Raw genomic sequence first — 17940 nt, 5'->3', positions numbered from 1 at the left:
CTCAGATAGGCATGGCAACAGGGCGGGGGCGGGTTTAAGCATTCCCGCTTCCATGTACCCGTCCATGTCCCCAAACTATATTAAGGGTAAAAATTGAACACACAACCCCGTCTCCAATGGGGACGTCCCGGTCCTGCCCCACCCGCGAAAACTCTATTTTTTATAAAATATTTAAAAAAATGCATATTTTTTCATTTTTTTCATAGCAACAAAAACAATAATTATATTAATAATTAAAGATCTAATAGAAAAATTCAAAAGTGCAAAATAATTATAATAAATATGTTTCTAAAGAGTAATAATATATTAAAATATGTTGGTGCTTATGGAAATAAAATTATAAAATTTAATAAAGTAAATTTTAAAAAGCGGGTGGGGGTGGGTTTTGTGGCGGGGGCGGGTTTTGTGGCCAAGTCTACTCTCAGACATACAAGTCTATTTGACAATTTCAATGAACTAGTTTATAATTTATACATGTAGTTTTTTTTTTGTTTTTTAGTAAAAATTAAGTCAATGTCTATCTACACATATTTCAATTAAGAGTTAATTAAATAAATGATCCATATAAATAATGAGAATTTTCTTTTTAGTCCATAAAAAGTCGTCATTTTTAATCCCTACAATGTTTTCATTAACAATTTTTAGGACGAAAAATACCTAGATTTTTATAATGAATAAAAACATTGACGTAAAATTTTGCAGCAATTTTTTTATAAAGAATTTTAAAACAAAATTGTCAATACTTTTACCGTGACAATTAGGTTAGCATGAGATGAGACACTCTCACTAGAACTAGAATCATCAGGTCTTTGGCAATCTCTAAACCTAGCGGCGTTGCTAGGTCTACACTCTTCCCCAACACATTCTCTGCTTCAACGCTTCAACAAAAATGGCCGAGAAGAAGCGAAAGGAAAGAGGCGACGCCAACAACCGCCACATCGGAAAAAAGAAGTCTAAGAAGACTTCCGACAATCAACGGAAGAAAACCGGTCCTCGTTTGCCTTCATCTTTGAAAAAAGAGATCCAACACTTAAACCCTACTCCTGTTGATGTTGATGAAATCGACAGCGATGTTTACGAATACGAAGAAGAACAACCTGAAGAAGAATCTAGAAAGAATAAGCGATACGACCCTGTCTCTGTCAATGATAATAATGACCTTTCTTCTGATTTCGAGGTATCTTATAACTGTTGCCTCAATTTCATTGTTCATTTCGTGTTTCATTTGTCTGAATCCATTTGTTTGTTTAGGATGAGAATGTACAATCTGATGATGACGACGACGGATATGATTTTATTGGAAAAAAGAGGAAGAAAATTGACTCTGATGATGATTCTGGGGAGGAAGATGATGAGAGACATGAAAGGATGTTACAACGAATTACCGGTATGCCGAGCAAGCCTTTTGATGGTAAGAATAAATAAACGTGTTCAGCTTTTGCATATCAATCAATTGTTTGCATATTGTGAGTGAATCCACTAGCTGTTGTTGCTGCAGAGTTTGATTATTTTGTTATCGAAACTGTGACACACTTTTAATTTTTATCATATCGTAGGCAATAAGAAGGCGAGGAAGAATGATGTTATTCCGGAGCTATATCTAGAGTCTGAAAATAATCCTAGTCACGATGTTGTGGAAGGTGATGGACGAATTACTATCGAGGACCTCCTTAATCCTCTTCGTGACGATCCTGATCATTCAAGACTCCGGTTAAGAAATCAACAAATTGAGAATCGTTCTAGAACTGTTCATGCACCACTTCCAAAGGCAGATCAAGCGAAGGTGGAAAGGAAGGTGGCGTATGACATATCAAAGAAACAAGTCACAAAGTGGCAACCCCTTATTCAGAGAAATAGGGAGGCTCCTACTAAGTACTTTGATGAAAAGACAGATCTAGGGTTTTCAACTATAGGAGCAATAGCTTCTGAATTTGAACCCAGAACTAAATTTGAGAGGAATATGGCTGCACTAGTTCATCATGACAAAATTATGGAAGCTCATAAAAACGATGGTGGTAGTCTTCTTGACATGAACAAGGTATGATTGTTGTTTATGTAATTTATGTTAGCTGGTAATCATTTTTTACATTACCGATAGTAGAGGATCATAGAATATGAAACCTGATTGTCTTTTTCCAGGTTCCCATGCATTCCGAGTCCATGATTGATGTATAACCCAAATGTCTTGAATTTTCATTTGTAAATTTGAACTACTTTGCGTTTAGCATTTATGGAGCTTTGTAAATTTCAAAATTCAAACATGGATTTGTTTGATAAATTACTGGTTGTTGGATTTTATCATACAATAGATTAAATTTAAATAAGATTGTTGTTCTCCCTTTTATGATTGGAAAATAACCTTGGCGGACATAACTGAGGAGGAATTAAGATGGTATTGATTTTAATTTTTTTTTACTTTTTCGGTTTCAATAATGCCTTACAAATTATTGAATTGTAGTGTCCTCTCTATTTAATCTCCCCCTCCTCTCAGTATTTTTATTGTTCTTCCTCTTAACCAACCATGTAGAAAGATTGGATTGCAGCAGTGAATTTTTTTACTACTGCCATGGTGTTTTAAGTGGGATATGGCAGCATAAAATCATAAATTTTTGGGTTTCCGCTATTGTCCTCCATCCGCCATCAATGTAATAACATATATGACTAGAATAATAGAATACGATTCTTTTAGGAAAATTCCATACTCAATTACTCATGCCAAAAATTAATAGCACCAACTGCACTGTTCAAATTTCTGTTTACAAAGCTTTCATTATTTGACTGAATTTCCGTTGTTTTTTGTTGTTTATGATGCTTGATAGGTTTCTATAAAGGATGAGAAGGATGGGCATAACCAGGCTGCTAAATTGCGGAGCCTTCTTTTTCGTCATGAGATGAAGGCAAAACATGTTAAAAAGATTAAGTCCAAAACATATCATCGTCTGTTAAAGAAAGTTAGATTGAAGGCAGAGTCTTCTCAGTTGGAAATGGATCCTGAAGCTGCTAATGAATATGCCATGAAACAAGAACGCCAGAGGGCTGAGGTATATATGTATATACAGTCTTATTGAATAAAAGAAGATAAATGTTCTTGGTAATCTTTTTCTCACTTCCCAACTTATTTTAGGAACGCATGACTCTGAGACACAAACACAAAAGTCCATGGCTTCAGCGCAAAATGCAACGTGGTTTAGATAAGCAGGATGAAGGAACTCGTGCTGCCGTGACTGAACATTTTCAAAGACACGAGGAACTGACTAGAAAAAGGAAAACCATGGACAGTAGCAGCAGTGATGATAGCACTTATGAAGATGCCGATGATGAGAATGCTGCTGATTCTGATCCGGATAAGGCAAACAAGATTTTGCGAAAAGCAAAACAAAAGACACTAGAAGTGCTGGAGGAAGATGATGAAATGCCCAAGTCGGGATTGCTATCTTTACCTTTTATGGTAATTATTTATTCTTCTTCTCTTGTTCTTGTTTTCCTGAAATAAATATTAGTTACCCAACCTCTGATGGTATATATATGTATGTTCCTAATGCCCACAAAGACTATGGCTTATATACATAATTTTTTTATTTGAATCATTAACATTTTAAATAATACATGTCCTATTGATACTGGAAAGGGTGATCTCCAACTATGATGAAGGCATATATCTTTTGCAAATGTTTGGTTTCTTAAATATTTTCTTTGGTATCATTAAAGCCTGAAATTGTCAGATGGTAATTTTCTGCTTTTAGTTTATGGCCTCCATCTGATTTGTTGTGGTATAGAGGCGTGGATTGGAGAAAAGAAAAGAAGCAACTATTGAAGAAGTCAACCTTACTGTACAAGAATATGAAGATTCCATGAAGAAGCTGGAGGATTCTGATGGCTCAGAAGATCCAAAAGTAGCATCTACCAGTGGCAGAAGAGTATTTGGAATGGCTAAAGCCCAAACAATTGGTGCTGATAATAAGGTGGAATTAGATAAGTTTTACGATAACAGTGATAGCGAGGATGACTTTGAGGCCAAGAAAAGTGGCAACATTGAGAATGAGGGAAGTGATCATCTGCAGAAGGATGTCATCAATGATTCAGTTTTAAATCAAGAGAATATCAATACTCGCAAAGAATCTGTTTTTAAGGTGAATAATTTCCTATTTTCTTGGACTTCTCAGATGTTTGTTTTACTTTATGGTAATGGGTATAACACATTTTATGCATTTCTTGAAACTTGGTCACAGAACTTTGATGAGATTGTAAAAAATCCCGGGCCAAAAACTACATACGAAGTTTCCATATTTGCCTCAGATACATGGAAAAAGGTATAATATATTGCTTTTTTATATCTGTGATCTGTTTCTTTTATCAAAACAACTTTTGATATCTTCCATATATATGGCATTTTGTTGGACTGATTTACTGATAATGGGGCAGGCAAAAAACAAAAATGGTATAGACACAGACATCAAGAAGTCTTCAAAGTTTAATAGGCCTGTTAGGCACGATGTAAAGGTATGCAGTCTTTGTATATGCCAAGAATATAAACTGAATTGTTGGTTTAGCTTGAATATGTGTTGTCGTTTTATGTTCTAGAGCTCTGAAAAAGATCAATTGGGAGAGGATAGCGATACAGATGATGAAGGACAGATGGTGGATGGAATTCTGACTTCCGCATCTAAACCATCTTATGAACTTCCATCTCAAGAGGAGCTCATTCGGCAAGCTTTTGCTGGGGATGATGTAGAAGATGATTTTGAAAAGGATAAGCAGGAGATCCTCAATGAAGAAAATCCCGAGCCTGAGAAGCCTCTATTACTTCCTGGTTGGGGTCAATGGACTGATATACAGCAAAAGAAAGGTTTACCATCCTGGATGGTCAAAGAACATGAAAGTTCCCAGAGAAAAAGGGAAGAAGCCCTCAAGAAGAGAAAGGATGCTCAGTTAAAAAATGTCATCATCTCTGAGAAATCAAGCAAGAAGGTTAGTGACTTTAAATACAAGGTTTAGGACCTTTCATATGCTTCCGAATTATAAACATCAACATTGAAGACTATGTCGGAAATTGCAATGGTTTGTTTTACAATACGAAACTGCAGTGAACATTACAAAGATTTGTGGTATTGCTATTTTTTATCAATATTTCTGTTACCATATGTTGTTGCAGAGTGGGATCAGCTTATACCAGTTTAAGATATCAGTATCTTACACCACTGATTTTTTTCTTCTTTATTACCAGGGTTATCTTTGCCAAACTTTTTACAAATTTTAAAAATAATAATATAATTAAATTTTTCTTATTTTCCAACATTTCAAAAGTATATATTATGCTCTAATGTTGGCAGGTAACAATGTTGTTTTGAATACCTTTGAGTTGATGTAAACATCTAATGTGTGCAGTAGTAGTAATCAAGCAGTAACTGTCATTCCAAAATTAGATTTTGAGACGCATCCAGTCCAAACTGATTTCAAATAGGCTTATAACTAACACACACACACACACACACACACACACACCGTGTTGACCAAAATAAAAGATCGACAATACTTCAGTGTTGGTCTACGGCTCTACGCCATTTGGCTGGAGGAACTGAATTTGTATAATCAATTTAAGTTATTTAATTTAGTGTATGTTCGGTTCCACTTCTGGAGAAGTCAAAATTGATTCTAGAGGTGTATAATTGATTTTGTCATGTTAGGTTGTTCTCAGGTACAATTGATTTTGCCTCCATAGCTGATTCTAACTTGAAACTAGAAATTACAGCTTTTGATTTTAGATTTGATTCACACACTCAAATGTATAACTAGAAACTAGAAATTAGAGCTTTTGATTTTAGATTTGATTTATACATAAATGTATGGTTCACTCACTTTTACATTAATGTATCCTATCATAAATCACTTTACCTTCAATTTACTTTTAGTCAGAATCAATTTTAGAAAATCAATTTTATCACCGCAAAACCAAACGCACACGCACTCAGTGGGCTTGAATCATGTTGCCACTTGCCAGCCACCATTGTCTTCTGTACTGTTTATTTTTCATCTCAGTCAAGTTATTGTGCCGGTTTTGATTTTATTCTTTTGGATATGACAGGCCGAGAAACTCCAAACAAAAACGGTGCCTTTTCCTTATACTTCCAAAGATGTCTTTCATCAGAGTATGCGTATGCCCATTGGACCTGAATCTAACCCGGCAACTACATTTGGACCTCTTACTCGGCCTGAAGTAAGTTTTTCAAAACAGTTCCTTGGCAAACATTTTATCCTTTTATTTGTGTTTATCATCATGCTGTATTGTAGCCTTTATTTAAATTAGTTAAGAGTGATATTTGGACCGTCCTCCTTTATGTAGTAAAGCTCTTAATTGGATATACTTACGGGTTTTGGAGGGTTCTTCTACTAAATGAACTAACTACTTTGCAAAAATACAGTTTGATGTGCACCTGTATTTTTTTCTTTTGTAGCTGTCTTGTAAATATATTCTTGTAGCTGTCTTGTAAATATATTCTTGTATGTGCAGGTGGTGAAGAAACCAGGTGTTATTATAAAACCGATAGAATTTGAGGAAGTGAATCCTCACGATAAACCAGAGCAGCGGCAACAGAGTGTTAAGAACAAGAAGTTGAATAGAACCAAAGGCAATGATAGCAAAGGCAATGATAGCAAAGCCATAAAAAAGTCGAAGTTGAAGGTCAAGGGAAAAAAGTAAGTGGGACTGAATTTTGATTGTGATCCAGTTCTATAAATATTCACCATTTTCAGTGTATTCTTTGGAAAGATGCACTTCGGAGATTGAAAGAGAAAAATAGACCGATTTTGGTAGGCGGAAGCTTATGTCATCCAAGAGATAATAGAACGAGGGAGAATAGCTTCCCTTGAGTATTCAAAGTATCACAGCTTAAATTGTTGATTTGCTTATAACAAAAATGTTATTTTATTTCCCAATTTGTTATGCTTTAGCTGTTAAGGTGGTTACAGAGAATCTCTTATCTGCGACAATTTTCTTATCTTGGTGTTATATATCAGATTGTCTTCATATTTTATCTCATTTGTTTTACAGCCGTACATTAATGTTTCATTGTTTTGGTATTGAACTTTTGGACCAGTGCAAAATCATCTTGCGGTAAAATTCTAAAACTTTTAGACCTGATCTAGTTTATTTTAAAAAAAAATACCAAGGTTCTAAGTTCAAAGTTAAAGAACTTGAAAAGTAGAAAATTTGCATTGAAAATAATTTGTATTTTTTATGAAATGAATATATGACTTATGTAACAAAATTACCATATGTAGATTCTTGACTATGTTGGCTTTTTCCAAAAAAATAAAATTAAAAAAAAATCTCTAATCCCAAACCTCCCCTCTTGTGGGAACTTTTTTTCCTTAGATTTTTTTTACGGCTAGCCTAGTGACTAGAAAAAGTTACCTCTAAAATTATCTTCAACGGTGAAGTTTTGACCATTTAAGATCCGGTATCTAATAGATATTTTCACTGGGGAGAATTTTTTTTGGGGTCTTCTAAGACCCATGATCTCACTTAACATTTCATTCTTAAGTGGGCTCCACAATACTTTTTTATTAAATTAACCATTTTGCAATGTTTGGTTGGCATGTAAATGATATGTTATTGTTGGAAAGTAAATGATGAATAGTTATTGGTGCGACCCATCTATCACTTTTGTCGGAGGTACTGCATTGGAGTGATTGAGTGCTTATTAAACACTATTATTAGAAAATTATAAAAGAGTTATGTGTGCACGTGTGATCTGTTTAATTGATGGTCATCATTGTGGATGTTTTAAGGAGAATAAGTGGATTTCCGGGGTCCAAACCCCATCCAGGGTCCAAACCCCACTTCTTACAAGTACTATGCATTATCCTTACTAAAGGAGTAAATTTTATGGGAACAAGTGGACACATCTCTAATCATAACTAATTGTAAAATAATAATAATAATAATAATTAGTTAAAAATAACGAGTGTATTTTCTTCAATAAATTAGATATTAGATATATAAAAAAAAGTTTATTTTGATTTTTTACTAAATGATTTTAATATTTTAACTTTATTACTAGTTACAAACCCGTGCTTCGCACGGGGTGGATTGCTTTTTTTTTTTTTGGGATAATTTTATTTGCAAACACATATTTGTTAACGCTTAAAAGTAAACTAATTGCAAATATAGATATTACATGCATATAGATATAAAAAACCATGATCCATAACATATCAAATCCTAGACAGGTCTATCATAAACGAAACCAAAACAAAAGTTATACAACATAGATTCTAAAGTAGTTGTGTTTGATGGATTACAAAGTTAAATTTCCAAAACGGCCCCATTATCTTCAATCCCAAAAGTAACCACTACCTTTCGTTGTTTACTGGCCGCGGATGTGTCTTACATACATTTTGGTTGGTGGATCTTCCAAATCAAAGATCAACCTGTCACTCTCTTGTAAGTCGCGGTCTCTGACGAAGTTAGACCATTCACCACCCAAAGATTTCCCAGCATTCCCCCTGCCAGCAGTTGTTACCTTGCAATTATATGTCTTGTGTGTCTCTACATCCTCTAAAGTCATCCTTAGATACTTCCTCTTCAAGACTCTCTTGGATATTTGATTAGGAAAATGCTATATGAAATCAAAAATGAAACTGTAAACTGACATAGATCACTTGAGCAGAAACTACTTCTTTAAGGCTGATGTTATGAGACGTTAATATATTACAGTTATAACACTATCTAAATCTAATGTAACAGAGGATATGTGGTATGTTATCTCTTTTCAATTGCTTTATTCATTTGCTACATTTGAATAACGTATCTTGTAAAAAATTTGTTCCAAAGGAAAAATGAGTAAATTAAGGAATATTGCACAAACATTAGAAATATTTATCAAAATATTTACCAAAGCCTTACCAAGTCTTGATTCATGAAAAGAGCATATATTTTGTTCATGAGATCAGGAAAACAACATAATAATTAATATTAAACTAATTGGAACCAATGATGTACAAATTACGATTATATATTAGCCAAAATTATCAAAGCCAGCGCTACTGTAGTTATTAATTTATAATTATAATTTAAATATATATAAAACCGTTGTAGCTACATCAAACAAAATAAATGAAATATCAAAGATAAAGCTAAACTTCTAAATATGCCCCAAGTATGAGCACACAAAAGAAATATCCCTCCAATTCTAAGATTTCAACCACATAATTGGAAGGAAGGGCGGTTATTGGCGTTAGCTTAGAATTTCTAACATATGTTCCACACCCCTATCTTTTGTTCCATTTCTTCCACTTCTTTAATGAGTGTCTAATACATATGTAGCCTTAGAAATGGTTTCAGTGACTCAGTTTATTTTCATCCTTTTTCTGGTAACATTGATTCATTAAGCCAATCGAGGTAGGCACAAATAGTTAGACCTTCTGCTTACACCAACTCTGACTTGAGTTCTAATCTAAATTTTTGTAATTGATAAGTTACACGTAAATTTCATTGTAAACTCTTAATGAGATTGATAGTTTTCTCTAACCCTCCACCCCCTAATCTAATTTTTTTTTTTAAAAAAATGGACAACCATTTAGGGGTAGCAAAACGGGTCTGACCCGCCGGGCCGGCCCGTTTGGCCCGCTATTTTTGGCGGGCTGAGTCGAAGTTTTGAACTCGCTTTTTATAGTTGGCTCGGCTCATCTCGTCTCGTTAAAATACGGGGCGAGCACGGGGCGGGCCGGCCCGCTTAACTCGTTGGAAACGGGACGAGCATGGGGCGTGGCGGGGCGGCCCGCTTAACTCGTGTTTCAATTTGTTATTTTGAGTTTTATTTTATGTTTTTGGATTTATTTTGGTTGTTAGATATATTTTGAGACTTATTTTATGCTTTTGGATTTATCTTGGTTGTTGAGTTTATTTATTTTGAGACTTATTTTATAATTTGGTTGTTGGATTTATTTTATGATTTGTTTTATGTTGCGCATTTGCCTTATTTTGCTATTAGTTATGATGTTGAATTCGACAATTTGATAATTATCTTGTTTTTCACAAATTTACTTGCTACCTATTCTTTTATATTTTTTACGATAAAAGCAACATAGTTTTTTTGTAACAATTAAGTTGTAAAAAAAAATTATTTTTTTTTTGTTTGGCGGGCCGGCCCGCCAACTCGCAAGCCCGCCACGAAACGGGGCGGGGTGAGATTTTGGACTCGGTCACAAAATTTGACTCGGCCCATCTCGTCTCGTTTTTAGCGGGCTTAGACGGGGCGGGCCTAAATGGGGCGGGCTGGCCCGCTTTGCCATCCCTACAACCATTATTATTTTATAATTATAAAATAACTATATATAAGAGGAATGTAGCTAGCTACATCAAACAAAATGAAATCTTATTTGCTAATGGCTGCTCATGTAGAACCATGAGCACTGCCACAAATAAAGCTAAACTTCTAAATATGCCTCAAGCATGAGCAAACGTACACAATAAATACTCTACCAATTCTAAGGTTTAACTATCTTCCAGTGGCGGAGCCAGAAAATTCATAGAGCCTGGGCGAAAAAATTTATCGCAAAAAAATTTCTCAGGGTCAAGACATGAGAAGCAATCAAGCACAATGTTACTTCTTTCACTAAAGCGATCAGGGCCGTCTTTGAGGGGGGTGCAAACAGCTCTGCTGAGCTGGGCCTCCAGATTTTGGGGCCCAAATAAAAATAAAAATATATACTGCATAAACAAGTAATATATGGCAGCACACTGTCTTTTTCCCCCATGATGATTCCATTTATGCGGCTGTCCCTCTCTCGTAGTCTCTGTTTCTTTTCGTTCCTTTCTTTGGTCTCTGTTTCTTCACTCAATCCAACTCCATTCCTATTCTTTTTCCCTTAACCCATTGCCATCACATTCAATTCCCAATATTTTAATAATATTATTCCCTATCAACTTTACCCCACCAAAATCATCATCTTTCGTGTATATATCTCTTCTTCCCTTCACAATCCCAATTCAAAGATTTCATTTGGCACCCTTTTTCTTTCGTTCTTCATGCGCTACAACACATTACAGAGATAACTATTCTCTCTCAGATCTGCTTCTTTCATAATAGGTAATGTGTTATCAATTTCTTTCTATTCCTGTTCCTTCACACATTCTTTCGGTTCTCGCTTCACGCGTTTTCCTTTTATTCATTTCACTTTTCTTTTCCTGGAATGTTTGCCCAATAATTTTTGTTGTAAGTGTGTTAATGAGCTTTAGGGTTGGGCGTAATACGCAAAAATTATGGATCCAGCCCGGGCGACCGCCCGGGGTCGCCGGGCGGTGAAACCGCCCCTGCTATCTTCAAAACTGAAAGAGCATTAGTTGGTGTTAGCTTAGAGTTGCAGAAACTCTGCCACACTTCCATCTTCTGTTCCTCTTCCACATTCTTAATGATTGCCTCATACACTGAAGTTACAATACTTCTTGCTGCATCTCTTGCCTCTGGGAGCCTATCATTCACTAAATCAGCTGCTACTTCAATCAACTTTTCCATCCCAAACTCCTCCATTTCCTCAATTCCCTGCTGCCATACTACCCTTTAGAAACATACATAAACCCAAAAACACCAATAAAACAAATTGATTTAATTCATATACACCATTAGTGTAACCGTAAAGTTTTTTTACACCATCGGATCGTTAATTGGTTGTGATATGTTGACGGTATTAAACTTTCTACCTAGATCATGTATCATATCATAATTCAAATGGAGTGGCAAACTTTACCATTTTGGAGACACATTTGGATAGAGAAACAACAGCTTTAGCCCTGATCCTAAGGTTTTTGTGACTCACAGATAACCTTAGTTTCTGAAGCAATGGAGTGGCAAACCTGTAGGCGCTTTAAGGTATACAGCTCCTCTGCACATCCAGTCCTCCATTTCATCACTGTAAAACACGTCAAAAGGTTCTCCACATAATGCACATGCATTTTGATCCTCGTCGGACGGAACTGCCAACTCTTCATTCTTACAGCTTCATGACGAACCTTGAGAATATTTGGATCAAACTCAAGGCCAATAAAATCCTACAAACAGAATACAATAACAAAATTGGTACGCAGTCAAGCAAAATGGAAGGAAAATGTGATATAAAAACTGAACTAACGATTGATTTAGTTACCTCCGCAGGGGGTTGATTACCCAATGAGATAACACCTTGGGCCATGAGTGAACTAATCAAATTAGAATATCCAACAGTTGGTTGTTGGCTTGACGCATTAGGACCAGGATTCAGATGAGGTAGAATCTGGAGTAGAGCATGTGGGCCAGCTGGAGGTAAAGGTCGGAAAGAGTTCTTTCCGATTCTTTGGTCTGGCATAGGAAGTGGAATAACAGGTCGTGCATTTGGCAGGGGGCTAAACTATTGCAAAGATCACCAAAAATTACAAATGAATTAATTCATCGAATAAGTGATTGTATATGAATATGATAACTTATCATATCATACTCGGATATTCCTCTAATCTCGACTGTCAAATATACTTATAAGCTATAAATAATGTATTTGAATCCACTCTTATATTTTTTTTACGTAGGTGATATGAGAAACACTACATAAAACTCAGTCGGTAAAAATTCAGCTATTTCCCTTAATTATGCTGCAAATGATTGACCCAAGTAACAGGTCAGAAAGCAACATAAAAAGAAAAAGCGAGGATCATAATTTATGTTCAGTGTTAGTCTGTTAGACGATACCAAAAAAACCCTTTAGATGAATAAAAAAAATGTAGATTCTTCATTTTTTTTCTCTTGATTTGCATCACTTTCAGCTTCGAAAAGTGGTTCTTTTGGTACTAAATACATGTTATATTACAATGCATCTAAGCATTTTGCAAGCTCAAAAAATCATGCAAACTAACCGTATTGTAGACTTGTAACCTTATACACAGGGGCACCAAAATATGAATATATGATCAAAATATCAAAATATGAATGCTAATCGCTGTCATAATTAGGAATATATGATCACTACACAAACAAATTCCCAATCAATCATTTTTGGAAAGAATTGGATTCAAATTTGATGACATATAAGAAGATAACTGTTTGAAGCAACCATAAAACTTTTTCCCCGCAAATGAACTTAGTACCAAGTAAGAACAATAGCTGTTTGAAGCAACCATAAAACTTTTGCCCCAGCTCTAAATACAAGGGTTACCTTTGCCTATTATCGACAGACTTCTATTATGAGTATATAGCTTAATGCAGTATCAATTGAATATTTGATCAACTTTTCAGCAGAAATATTTGGCCTACAGCTAGAATGGGTAAGAGAAGCACCTGGTATGCTGCAACTGGCAGTGGGGAATTATCCCTGAGTAACCTTATGATATCGGGATAAGGAAGACCGGGCTTTACCTGCACATGAAAATTTTCTAAAGTCGGTACAAAAGCGAAGATAAGATGAGTTCCATTCCTAACTATGATTGTATACATAGAGACATAAATAAAACTGAACCAACCAGGAGAATATCAGCTCGCATAGCCAACTTGACGTTGCCTACAAAAAATGAAATTTTTTATTCCAAATTTCTATAAGATTACCGTATTGGAATGTAGTGGTGTTCGCACGGGTTGAATAACGTATTTTGTAAAAAAAATCGTTCTAAAGGAAAAATAATTAAATTAAGGGAGATAGCTGAATTCCTCTAAGAGATTTGAAAATATGAGTGTGACAAAATTTCTATGAGGGGATCGCTGCATTTTACGGCTAAAATCACAATTAAATTAAGGGAAATTGCAATTAACGTGCAGTTTTAGAGACCTATAAAGTTTCTATATTATACAGCAAAATGAACCTAGGGGTGGCGCTTAGGGGTGGCGCTTTGGTTCGCCAAATTAGAGTTGCTCTCCTTTTCCATAATCCCAAATCAAAGTCACATTAGGAATAACAGTCAATTGCTTTTTCACAAGAGCTGCCATCTTCCATCAAATTTACTTCATCTGGACAATTCCGGCACTGATCAGCTTTTGGATCTTGTCCATCACACCCGGGATCTTGGTATGTTCCTGTGCAGCCTTAGGATTTTCCTGGAAATCAACCAATACCTGCATACAAAGCCAGCCATTATAACCAATGCAGCCAAGAAAAAAGCAAACCTGTCTCATAACAGGGTCTTGAAGGATGTTCTGAATCTCTGGATCGGACATTGCCTTAGCCTGAAAAATATTCAAAATACAACATATATTATTATATTTAAATTATAATATCTGAATGCAAAGATTTTGGCACTATATGACAAACCTGTCTCTCCTTCAACTCTTCAGGAGTTACATCTCCACGACTGGTTATATTAATTTGCCTCACACAACTGAAATGGATATACATGGCTAAACATGATTTGCAGCCAAAAACTGGAAGTATTAAACACATTGCAGGGATTTTAACCACTATGATATGTACCTTAGAACCCCTTCAAGCAATTCCTGGTTGTTTGCATCATGTTTCAACCCTTCCTGATATGTTTCATAGCCTTTTAATGCATGTTTGAATTGACATCGAGTTTAGTAAAATCACTGTGACACTATCATTTCACTGAAACTCCAAATTGTGTCAAAATCACAGTGTCGCGTTTAGTAAAATAATAACCCATCTTCCCCACACCTGCTGTCTAACACGTCCGAGCTCTTGCTCCAAGTGCACCAACTTCAAACGACTCGATTCTAGCTACTGCACATAAGCTTGTAAGGCAATGTCAGAAATGACTTAATCAGTACATTGACACTAATAATTACTCGTCTGACATATTCATCAATTTGTAAACAACATTAAAACCTTTTTTTGCAGACGGCTCTTACGTGCAGCTTCTCGATTTTGTGCAAGACGCCTTTGTATCTGCATATTTAATCATATCAGAATGACTTAATGTACAACATCCAAAATTTGAAAGCATGGTATCAGTAAATGACCTAATGTGCACTGAATACAGATTCTTCACGTTCTTACCTTATCAATAGGTCTATTAGCTTCTTGCTCATACTTGTGTCTTGATTTTATAATGGAGTGCCAATAATACTTCACATCTTCAGAGGGTATTCTCTGACAGATGTTACACACTTAGAAGACATTTAGTTTAGAAGCACATACCATTGGGGGTATCAACACCTCCTGCAGGTTCTTGGTGAAATGCATACCATTGCATCTTTCCAGCACCGACGTCTGAAGATACAAAGTATTGTTTGTGTCCTAATCTTCAACCAAAGAAGTTCAAGTCAGCTTCTCAACATGACATGATAAAATGATGGCCAACAAGTATAGTTAAATGGGGATTAAAGTTAGAAAAATGGCCAACTCACCCAACCGATTCAATGTCAGGAGGCACAAACTCTGCTATACCAGTATAACAGGTATAGCCCGAGTATGTAGCTTCTGTTGCCCCAAATAACTTTGTCCGCACCTATTCACAGAATAATTCAATGAAATAATTAAGACATTAAATTAGAAGAATGACATGTAATTGGAGGAACAAAGCTGAAAATAAATTGTTGTGTTCGCGATGACTGGTGTTACAAAGTACGCGATGACTGGTGTTACAAAGAATCACTGTTAAATATGACAAACATAGAGAAAAATATTATCCCATTGACATTATAGATTTTCCTCTCTAGGGTGCCAAACCTATTCAGATCCACCATCACAAATATTCGGATTATGCGACCTTCGTTCTCAAATTTACGAAGAATGGCAATGTTCCGTAATTTGAACATCTCTCCTTTAGAGCAAATTTTCTAAAAAATACGTAATTCAACCCGTGCGAAGTATATAACTTGATGTCAATCTTGAAACAAATCTTAAAAACAAATCTTCAAACAAAATCAAATAAAAAACCAATTCAATAACAAAAACATCATGTCTGCTTCTATACCAATTTTAATAATAAAACAATTTTTTTAGCCACTTTTAACTACCACATATATAACTGATTTTATATCAAAATATTAATACTTACCCAAATACACTTGTTTTCCACAATCCCTGCATCACAAACACAACCAAAACAACATTCAAATTCATATTTGATGATAACATACTCTAATCTTTCAAATGCCTTAAAATCTTTTTATCCACTATTTTATATCATAATCTCACATATCAACAGATTTTCCAAAATAGCTTAATCACAGCTTATTACTTTTGTCTCAAGATTTTGCAATTGTCTCAAACACAAACCCAAAAACATATAAATCAATTTTGACTTAACACCTAATTTACCAAGGGCTCAATCTAAACAACACAAACAGAGCAAAATCACACAAAAACAAAACAAAATATCAAGAAATAATTGATATAAACAACATCAACTACCAGAATCACACAAACCTTTAAACTTGATGGCAAAGAAACCTGAAGAAGAACATAAAAAACAGAGTTAGAACAGAACCAAAGAACAAAAAACCAACAAAACACAAAAACAGAACAAAATCAAATAACCAAAACTGATTCAATAAAGCATTTTTAGAGACATGCATGATCTCAGATGAACTTAACATTATCAGAAACACCAGAAGGACCACTTTGGGACCAAGAGGCCATCAACAGATTATGACTTTCAATCCACTGCAATTTCGTCGCCGGAATCGCCGAATCGTCCAATCCCACCGCCGGCTAGTTCTTCTTCGGTACTCCCTCCCACCGCCGGCGACTTCTTCTCCGGTACTCCCTCCCCCCCTCTCTCTCCCTCGACCCCCTCTTTCTCTCGTTTCTGTTTCTGTCTCTTTTCTCTTTTCTCTTTTCTTTTACCAACATGCCCGTTGATTTTACCAAAATGCCCTTCTCCCAAATTACAGGATTACCAAAATGCCCCTCAGAAGGGCAAAATGGTAATTTCCACGGACATTGATTTCCTTATTTAGTTTAGTAGATATGAGGTCAATATGGTTAGAGTTTTAGACGACTTTGAAATTTTATATGAACGAATAAGTTTTTTAAAAAAATAAATAAATTAAGAAACTTATAATCACCCGCATAGAAGTTAATTAGCCACGGTTTGACGAAAAAAGAGAAATTAGCCACAGTCATCCCACAAAGAAAATTAGCTAAAGGTAGCTGGTGTTTGGTGATCTGCTAAAAGTAGGTTAATGTTTTATATTCACCTTCGTTTGATCACTAAATTAATTTTCGAGTTATTTATGTTCTCGTCTTAGAGGTGGCATTTAACATGGAAAAAGCTAAAACTTTTCCACCATGGGTCACTTGGTTTTTACCATTTGATCAAAAGAAGACCACAATATTATCGTGTTCCTTCAACACTATATTTTTCACAATATCTTCCCCAACCACTATCTCTTCTTCATATTTTTACCAGCAACCCACCATCAGTCCACTACCACCAACCCCACTCTATCAGTGTAACATAGCCCATAAATTCAATTAAAGATAGACAGAAAATCTATGTAACCCAGAATATTAATCAAGAAATTAATTAATTTTTTTTAGGGAAAGAAATTAATTAATTTTTATTTATTGAAATGTCGGCATGATATATTGATATTGACCAAAAATTTCATGGGATTAATTAACTACCACATACTAATTTCAATAAATAACTCATTAATTAACTACTGTAAAAAAAACATATATTAATTAATTTCAAATTATAGTTCAAACATCATGATATTGACCAAAAATCATGGCATGATATTGACCAGAAATTTCCTGAACGTGAATGGCACTCGTATCACAAGAGATTGTTGATGAATAATTTAGTTTTAAGAAATTTGCAAAATCGATTTTCGATCAACTTGTTTTTATGTTGAGGAAAAAGCATTCCAACTTGTTAGATCTAGAACAATACCTCTATGAAATTTGGATCTTTGAGTGAAATGTAATTGTTATAAGTTTTCTGATTTGGATATTTGAGCTTGATGATGATTAATGTATACATTTATTTTTTGGATTTAAATTAGAAGCCATTCG

General features: G+C 35.0%; 2 protein-coding genes across 9 annotated transcripts; one reads left to right on the top strand and one right to left on the bottom strand.

Annotated features, from left to right (window-relative positions):
• The first annotated feature begins 785 nt into the window (after positions 1-785).
• Positions 786-7031, top strand: LOC146911041 (U3 ribonucleoprotein (Utp) family protein). Its single transcript, XM_085723728.1, has 11 exons — positions 786-1177; positions 1252-1411; positions 1557-2038; positions 2820-3041; positions 3125-3448; positions 3777-4130; positions 4230-4310; positions 4423-4500; positions 4582-4968; positions 6083-6214; positions 6509-7031. Exons 1-11 carry the CDS (start codon positions 890-892, stop codon positions 6695-6697), a joined length of 2697 nt encoding a protein of 898 aa, XP_085579854.1. The 5' UTR covers positions 786-889; the 3' UTR covers positions 6698-7031.
• Positions 7032-11348: 4317 nt separating this feature from the next.
• On the bottom strand, positions 11349-16861 carry LOC146911040 (uncharacterized). Of its 8 annotated transcripts, none has more exons than XM_085723725.1 (14): positions 16345-16359; positions 15974-15999; positions 15321-15421; positions 14971-15215; positions 14800-14859; positions 14428-14705; positions 14269-14335; positions 14124-14183; positions 13823-14072; positions 13487-13524; positions 13305-13382; positions 12145-12384; positions 11749-12049; positions 11349-11559 (listed from the first exon to the last, which is right to left on the bottom strand). In XM_085723725.1, the coding sequence occupies exons 10-13, from the start codon at positions 13505-13507 to the stop codon at positions 11798-11800; spliced, it is 591 nt and encodes a 196-aa protein (XP_085579851.1). In that variant the 5' UTR covers positions 13508-13524; positions 13823-14072; positions 14124-14183; positions 14269-14335; positions 14428-14705; positions 14800-14859; positions 14971-15215; positions 15321-15421; positions 15974-15999; positions 16345-16359; the 3' UTR covers positions 11349-11559; positions 11749-11797. The 8 variants fall into 8 exon arrangements, 7 of the variants coding, with proteins under 7 accessions (XP_085579851.1, XP_085579849.1, XP_085579852.1 ...); XM_085723726.1 differs by having other exon boundaries at positions 11414-11546; XM_085723723.1 differs by lacking the exon at positions 16345-16359 and having other exon boundaries at positions 11412-11543.
• Positions 16862-17940: the final 1079 nt, after the last annotated feature.

Source organism: Medicago sativa, chromosome 7 (assembly GCF_051527215.1).
Source record: "Medicago sativa cultivar Bolivia chromosome 7, Bolivia_mono, whole genome shotgun sequence".
NCBI classification, from domain to species: domain Eukaryota; kingdom Viridiplantae; phylum Streptophyta; class Magnoliopsida; order Fabales; family Fabaceae; genus Medicago; species Medicago sativa.
The sequence above is the reverse complement of the archived record's forward strand: the minus strand, read 5'-3'. Positions and strand labels throughout refer to the sequence as shown.

Coding starts and splice junctions, on each gene's coding strand:
- LOC146911040 (XM_085723725.1), bottom strand. CDS start 13,507: ATGCGAGCTGATATTCTCCTG. Junction 12,385..13,304: donor TGCCAGTTGCAGCATACCAG/GTGCTTCTCTTA, acceptor TCTTTGCAATAG/TTTAGCCCCCTGCCAAATGC. Junction 12,050..12,144: donor GTAATCAACCCCCTGCGGAG/GTAACTAAATCA, acceptor TTCTGTTTGTAG/GATTTTATTGGCCTTGAGTT.
- LOC146911041 (XM_085723728.1), top strand. CDS start 890: ATGGCCGAGAAGAAGCGAAAGGAAAGAGGCGACGCCAACAACCGCCAC. Junction 2,039..2,819: donor GTCTTCTTGACATGAACAAG/GTATGATTGTTG, acceptor GATGCTTGATAG/GTTTCTATAAAGGATGAGAA. Junction 4,311..4,422: donor CCTCAGATACATGGAAAAAG/GTATAATATATT, acceptor ATAATGGGGCAG/GCAAAAAACAAAAATGGTAT.